This window comes from Hippocampus zosterae, unplaced genomic scaffold (genome assembly GCF_025434085.1).
Source record: "Hippocampus zosterae strain Florida unplaced genomic scaffold, ASM2543408v3 HiC_scaffold_173, whole genome shotgun sequence".
Taxonomy (NCBI): domain Eukaryota; kingdom Metazoa; phylum Chordata; class Actinopteri; order Syngnathiformes; family Syngnathidae; genus Hippocampus; species Hippocampus zosterae.
In genome coordinates, this window is record NW_026262798.1 from 8081 (window position 1) to 16031 (window position 7951).

Here is a 7951-nt window from a genome sequence, read left to right on the forward strand (position 1 = left end):
GCAGGGCAACCAGACCCTCCCTGAGTCGCAGCGCCACAGAAAGCGCAAGAAATGATCATTTTAATGTAGCTTTTCGTATACCAAGGCCTGCATTTCCTGCTGCTGCTGGCAGTGTTCATCGCGGCCCCTACTCTGCATGAATTGCCCGGCTTTCGCAGTTTGGTGCTGCTGGCCCTGGCGGTGGTCCAGACTGCCGTGGGCACCAAGTTTGCATTCTCAGATGTTTTAGGCTTACCAGCCTGGTCGACGGGCGGCTGCCCATATCGAGAAAAAGGTTGAGGAACTGGCCGACATGGAGCTGGAGGACAACAAACCAGGCTAGCACGCTCTGAACACCCCCAGCAGCACCGAAGCAGTCATCGACCCAGACCCACCCCGCACCTACGCCTGTCACATCTGCAGGACAAGAGTGATCGAGCTGGACCACCATGACCGACTGCTCGATAATTGCGTGGGCAAAGACAACCGCGTGCTCTACCTCGTCACGATGCTGTCCCAGCTCGCAGAACTGGCTGCGGCCCTGACCCTGCTGATCCTCGATATCAGGGCGGAAAGCAAGCAGCTGGCGAGACTGACTGTGGAGGTCTGCCTCGGTGTGGTGCTGGGGGGGCTGGGGGTGGCACTATCAGCGAAGCTGCTGATAACAGTGGTGCTGGCATGCATGGGCGTAACCAAGCACGAACTGGACCTCTAAGCCAAGCGCTAATCCTAGCTCTCGTGCAGGGAGGGGGTGTCCTGGTACCTAAATTTAAATTGATTACCGTGAAACCGAAGCCCTTAATAATCGCCATTTAATGTTAGATTATAGTGGGGGTTGAATTATAATGCAGAATTGGGCAAGGGTCAAGGACGGCCTGCTGGTGGGCAACCACCTGGCTGCCGAGGTGCCGGGCTCACCAGAACTTTGAACTGCTTCACAAGCTGGGCGTGGACAGGCTAGTGGCCACCGGGGGCAAGGTGGCCTACCACTTTGCTAATTACGGGCTCTAGTACCTGCGAGTGGACTTTGGGGAGGGAGTGTCGGGGGAGGTGGCCCAGGAGGTCTATGAGTTTATTGGCGATGGATTATAGGCTGGGGGTTGTGTGATGATTTATGCCCGGGAACTCGACTGCTCGGTGGTTGTGGCCCTTGCGGTCTATCTGATGGCGGAGTTCGGCTGGAGTGCGGCGCGGGCGCTTCGGCTGGCTGCGAATACTCCGCTGCTCAGTTCAATTGATGTTCCGAAAGCCTACTAGGAGTGGCTAAATGAACTGCAGTTTCCATCGTTACAGTCTGATCGAAACAGCGAAGAGTAAGAACGGACTCTAGAAAATACGGTGGCGAACCGAGGCGTTCTGAAAATATAGGGGATTAAGCTTGCTGACAGCCGGAAAATTGTCAGATGGGGCGACCAGGTCGGAGTCAAGCTTAAAAAGGAATATTCAACCCTTCCATCAAGATTTTTCAAGGTAGGCTCAAAGAACAATATTTCTAAAAATAACAAAAATAAATGATCGCAATTATTAGTTAATTAAATCCTTAGTCAATCCCGCTCGTCCTTGAAAGGCACAAAGATGATCTCCTCCGCGAATTCGACCTGCTGGATGATCGTACCAGGCAAGGCCTTTCCCTTGCCTTTGTTGACCAGCAGGAACACCTGCTTACCCTTCTAGTCGGGCTTCAGCCCACGGCCCAGCAGACTCTCAAGGATCATTTCATCCAGCTCCTGCTCTCTCGCCTTGAAGATCTGCACGCTGCTCTTTGTCACCCGGTCCAACAGTCCCTTGCTCTTTGACATCACGATCTCTTGGGGAACCCCTTCAGCGGGGCCTGAGACTAGAGGCAGGATGGAGTCCTGGGGGTTGAGGCCTACGCAGATCAGGACCTACTCGAGACTGTCCATCAGCCCCCTCAGTTGAGTGTCTCGGGGACCGACCAGCCGGTAGTTCGGAGGTGTGCCGGGCGTGAAGTCATGGACATCCCACCAATTGCTATTCCAAGGATTAAGCCCAGCGTTTTCCATCTGGCTGGCCATCCCTCCATACCCAATCTGCGCACAGCTGAGCTCGATGCCCTTACTGGATTCAACGACAGGCTGACTCTCGCAGAAAAAGGCGATCTGCAAATCCTGACAATCCCGGAGCCTCAGCTGCTTGCAGAGAGCCAGGACCTGACAGTTGCTGCAATTTCGGATGAATACGCTGCTTGCGCAGGGCCCAATGAAGACCCTGCAGCCCCTGCACTCGTCGACAAACACCTGGGCAGTAACGTCCAGCAGCATCAGGTCACAGTTCTCGCAGTCGTCGAAGTTGAACTGTTCGTTGTTCATGGAGCCTGGCTTCTTGATCATGGTCTCGAACCAGCCGCCCTGGAAGGTGTGGTCGGCAGGGTCCACCCTTTTGCGGTCTGCGAAAGGGTTCTTCTTTTTGGACATGAATTAATTTGCTCATCTTAGCAGCTCTGACAGCCACTGTCTGGCGGCCTCTTCGGTCATGTCTTGCACCACTGCCAGCAAACGGTCTCGGTCCAGCCCTCTAAGGGATCGCTTTACCCGGGCGAACTCCTTCCTGGCCTCCTAGTAAAACTTCTTCCCGACCAGCAAGTCCACAGATTCCCATGCATCCCTCAGCCCCAGATCCTTGACCCTCGCCAGATATTTCTAGTAGCCCTCGAAAAGCAATGTGTGGCGGGTGACAGGCTCGTAAATATCATGGTGGCAGGCGATGCTTTTCAGACTGGCTGGCTGGCCATGTTGCAGCAGGTAGTAGACCAGGTTCGTGATTTGAGTATGGTCGTTTGACAGGACTGCTGCGGATTCGTATTTCTGAAGCTGGACGCAGTGCAAGAAGGCTTGGGATGGGGGTATCTAGCCCAATTATTTGAGCAGTTCGAATGATTCTTCACAGAGTCGAATATTCCGCAACTCGTTTTAGGAAGAGACCGTGCGCCAAACCGCCTCCCAGAACGTCTCCCTATGACCCCCCGCGAAACTGGACACCCTGGCGAGCACCTCAAAGTAAAGCCTGCGGTCAGCCAGCTCAGCATAGCAAGCAGGGTCAGCCATCGACAGCAGAAACCGAGCGATGTCTCTCAGCTTGACCTCAGTCTTAAAAGACCAACCGGCCTGCTCCAGTTCTTTGACCATCCCAGCGATCTCTTAGAGAGGGGTGCTCCTGAGCAGTTCGAAGGTTTCATCCTCGAGGGTGAATTAGTCCTGGGAATGTAGGTGTTCACCTACCCTGTGGAATTAGCGGCAGCCTCTTCGAAGGAAACCTTGATTGAGTTGGTCCTTGTGGGCACTGCAACAGAGGCTGAGCAGCTCTGCAGCCTGGCCCAGTGCCTTCGCCTGGGGTGGTACCTCCAGCTCCCCGAAAATCTGTCTTGAGGTGGTGGCAGCAACCGCAAGTATAGGCTGCACCAACACCGGCCTCTTACAATACTGCAATGCCTTTACCAAATGCTGAGAGGGCAGAGGCCGAGCCATCTCCAGATACCCATCCACGAGACCAGGATAGTGCGAGGCCAGGAACTCCAGGAACCCACATTTTTCAGAGTTGAAGAAAGTCTGCTTCGAGGCAGTGCCAAGAACAGGCCGAAGGATGTCGCGCTGGATGGCCATCAGGTTTAGATTGAACCATTTATCGGTGAGATAGCCTTACCTAACACCGAGCAGCAGACCGGTCTCTGAACTTTGCAGGTAGTCGTAGAGCAGGCCTTGCTTGGCCTCTGCGGTTGTTAGCATGGCGGCGGCTTGGTAGAGTACCTGCTGCTTGAGCCTGGAGATGGAATGGCTTTGCTTGACCACCTTCATTAGGTTTTGGAGGACAGCCCTGTAAAGGTGCGAGCAGACCGTGATGGAGTCTTCATGCTGGATGTTCTGGCTGCTGACCTGAGGGAAATGCGAACAGTTCTCGATGATCTTGTTGAAGAGGGCCTCGCTGCCATTAATCACCTTTTCGAGAGGTGCGCCTCTGGGCGGCTGACTGCAAAACAGCCCTGCCTTGGAGGTCCTCCAGCCTATTTCGGGCAAAGTCTCATATTCCTAAAACTCGCCTGCAGCCCTGACCACATAGTATGTCGAATCAGACTTGATCATTACTTTTTGGTCATCCTTCTCTCCTACCTTCAGCAGCTGCAGCTGTATGAAGGGACCACCTCTTACTGTAAGTTCCTAGAAGGGGTTTGCGAAGGCCACGAAGGACAGTTGGTCTGCCGAGTTGTAGTAGTATAGCCCGTTGTAGGTCAACTCGATTGACTGGTAGTTTCCGAGTATCTCGTGCTTGATGTGGAAGGACATGTCCATGGGATGACTGCTAGGCTACAGGTCCTGTAGGCTGATCGGTCCGACCTTGCTGTCCGAGTCAACCCGAACCACACACTGCACCACCACCACCCTGTCCTCAAGCAGAAAGGCGGCCATGAACGATACACTGAACCGGTCGCTCGGCAGCTCGTCAAGGAAAAAGTCTGAAAGCTCAAAACTGCTCTAGAAAATGCGCCCCGGCAGCTGGAAGTACTAGGAATGTTGGCTGCCCAGACTGTTGTGGAACATCACTGACGAGTTGGTAGTCCTTAAGGCCATGACAATGTGCTTGCCGACGGTGGTTAGGCTGGCGATTTGGTCTGACTGCACGAATCGGAGGATGCGGCTGGCTCTAGACAGAAGGGACTCGCGTTTGGTGGGGGTGACTGTTTCGAGCCTGCCTGCCGAATCGACCGCCAAAATGAACTCCCTCTCGCCAGCCAGCGCACAAGCCCCCCTGCACTCGAATCCCACCCGCTTGACCGCCTCAACAGAAAGATCTTCAAGGCTGATCGCCATCAGGTTCCTCCCCGCCTACAGGTAGTACAAAGTACTCCGGATGAACCGCACCGCTAACACTGGCTGCTTGGCCTTGACCCTCACTTTATAGTGGCAGTGCTCCGCCTCGACCGACCTCACTTCCGCGAGCAGCTAATGGCCTACCGCCCTGCAGCTGAACATGCAGCCGCGGTAGTACAAGGCGTGGGTGGGTGGCCTCGCAGGAGGCGTGAATGGGTCCTTGTCTGTCTCGTAGGGGAGAGTGCTGGCATCCACGAACTTCTCGGTCGGAGGGGTGCTGCCGAGCGGGATCGTGTGTAGCATGGATTGATGCATTATTTCAGAGTTCGACGGGGATGGCTTTGCGGCAGGATGGGCATTCGAGACGGATGTCCATCCAGGATCGAAGGCAGTCCGGGTGGAAGATGTGCCCGCAGGGGGTTCGCATCACCAGCCCGCTAAGCAATGGCTTTTCGAGTTCTGGACAGGAATCCCGCAGCATTTCCTCCATGCAGATGGGACAGTCCTGCCCCTCCTCCAGACGGATGGTGACCAAGTACTAATGGTAGCCAGGCAGCATCCACCTCGGCACGAAAAACCGTGGCCCCCAGACCCTCTGCAGCAACAGCAGGAGCACCTGTATGAGGTAGGCAGCCCCCGCCAGCACGCAGTAGAGGAAGTTTGGCTGCAGCAGGTAGATATTGTCCTCGCAACCGTACTGGTAAAGCGGCAGGGCCAGCCTCAACCCCAGGTAGCCGAGCAGGTACTAAGGACGTACTCTGCAGCGGTTGCCCTGTAGCACGTTATACACCACCTGAGGCAGCACCACGAAGCTGGGCAGCAGCAGGCACCAAGTCTCATACCGGAAGAAGAACACCACCACGATCCATGCGACCATGATCGAATAGAAGGTGAGGTAAAACACCGTGAGCTTGCGCCGGAACTGCTCGGGCGTCTGGATCTCGTGGGCGTACTTGGCCCGCCAGACCAGCATGACCAGCTTCATGTCGAACAGCAGGGCCAGCACCGCAGAGAGGAACAGCGGCAGGATCAGGTAGATGTAGAACTGCTCTTAGCTGATCAGGAACTGGAACTGCCCGATGGTCAGGAAAAAGTCCTGGATGTTGCACAGCATCAGTGTCGCCAGGCTGTACTTGTTCGCCTCTCCCTACTGCTCGATGTGCTGCGCCAGCCGCATCGAGCAAAGGATCTGCAGGCCGATCACCACTGACAGGAACGTCCCGTAGAAGGTGGCCTGTTCTGCAACTTTGTTTAGTGTGGCCACGCCTCGAAGCTCGAACCCGCAGGCAGTACTGGCCAGCCTGGCCTCCAGCCTGGCCTACTTCGGGGCAAGCGAGTCAACATCAGAAGCCAGTCCAAACTCGAATTCCACGAGACAGTCCTCCCGAAACACCCGCTTTTCCTTGTAGAAGCTATCGAGTCGGGCTGACGATTGCCCCATCCAGCCCGCCGCACCGGCCAGGGGCACCGGGACCGTGACAGTGACCACCTCGGCGTTGATGAACTTGGGGTTGAAGAGCTCGAGGGTGATGCGGTTGACGTAGGGGTGCTCGATCACGTAGTCATCGTCATTCACGTACTCGAACAGCACTCGGAGGTTGCCGGGATGGGAGTAGTTGCGGTAGGGGGTCTGGTGAGGCCGGCACGGGTGAGGGAGTCCAGTTGCCCTTGAAGTGGACGTTCAGGAACTCCCTGCTGATGTTTTCAGCAGCAAATGCTGTCATACCCAGCAGAATGATCCCGAGCGTCATATTTTATGCTGTTCAAGTTCAAGCAAACCAAGACCGAGACCAACCGCATCGACAAGGCCATCTCCCTTATGACCAGCTATCCTGGCAAGGTCCCGCTCATCTGCGAGCCCAAGGGCAAGCTGCCACCCTTGAAAACCGATATTTTGATGGTCAAGAAGAAAGACACCTTTGGCAAGCTGATCGTGCACATCATGGGGGCCATAGGCAACCAGAAGAGTTCAGTGGTCCTGGAGGCCCATGGCGAATCAAAAACCAAGATGCTGACCGTGCAGGACTAGATGGGGGACATTCATGCCCGTTATGCGCAGGCCGACCAGATACTGTACATTTCATATGAAGAGATGAGCTGTTTCGGAAGATGATCGTAATCGATTGCAGTTGAAATGCCTGAGGACAAGGAATTCAGGCCCTGGCTGATCGCCTGTCTGTCCTCGCTGGGGTTCCTGGCCGGTGATGTCCTCAGCTATCCCCTCGACACGGTCATCACTCGCATGCGCGTGCAGAAGACGCCGCTCACCCTGCTACAGACTTTCCAGAAGATCGTTCGCGAAGAAGGCCCCAGGCAGCTGTTCCGAGGCATCTCCCTGTCGACCATGACCGCCTTCGTCCCCAGCGTCATCTACTTCGGGGTGTACGAGAGCCTCATGTTCAGGATGAGTCAGTTAGTCGACCGCCTCAACTCCGAGAAGAGCTCGCTCGTGGACTCTTTCAAGATGGCCTTTCCATTAGCTGTCGCCTGCGTGGCGGAAGCACTCTCGCTGGTAGTGAATGTGCCGTTCGACCTGGTCAGGACCCGTATCCAGAGCGGTGAACCGGGGCTGGGAGGGCGGGTGTGGCAGGTGATGGGCAACGTGGTGCGGCAGGAGGGTCTTGCAAGGCCCTACAAGTCAAGCCATATCTACATCGTCTGCGCGTTGTCATTCACAGGCCTGCAGTTCCAGTTCCTTGAGATGTTCCGGTACTTCCTCACGGAGAACATGGCGACCGTGCTGGCCAGCACTGCCCTGGCCACCGTGCTGACCAACCCCCTGGACTTCGTGATGACCCGCCACGTGCTGCTCAAGAGTGACTCCAACAGTCTGCGGGTGGGGGCGCTGATGCGGAAGATGGCTCAGTAGCACGGTTACCTCGTGTTCATGCGCGGGACTGTCGGCAAGTTGCTGCTGAACAGCTGGAACTGCCTGCTGTGGTTCCCCGTATACTCCTGGCTGCGGTCGTACGGCTGGACGCAGGCCCAGTGAGGTGTGCCAATAAGATTAATCATAAGATGGACCTCGGCTTGATTATTTTGTCTGATGGTCGGCCCCCTTCGGGGACTCCTCCCTTGTTTTTAATTAATTAGAAGTTGAGATTCAAAAATTGGCCTAACTGATTTAATATAACAATTCGAATGTCACA

The 7951-nt window shown here is 55.4% G+C and overlaps 1 protein-coding gene across 1 annotated transcript; it reads left to right on the forward strand.

Moving 5' to 3' along the window:
* Nucleotides 1-6936: 6936 nt before the first annotated feature.
* On the forward strand, nucleotides 6937-7671 carry LOC127594502 (solute carrier family 25 member 43-like). Its single transcript, XM_052056365.1, has one exon. It carries the CDS (start codon nucleotides 6937-6939, stop codon nucleotides 7669-7671), a length of 735 nt encoding a protein of 244 aa, XP_051912325.1.
* Nucleotides 7672-7951: the final 280 nt, after the last annotated feature.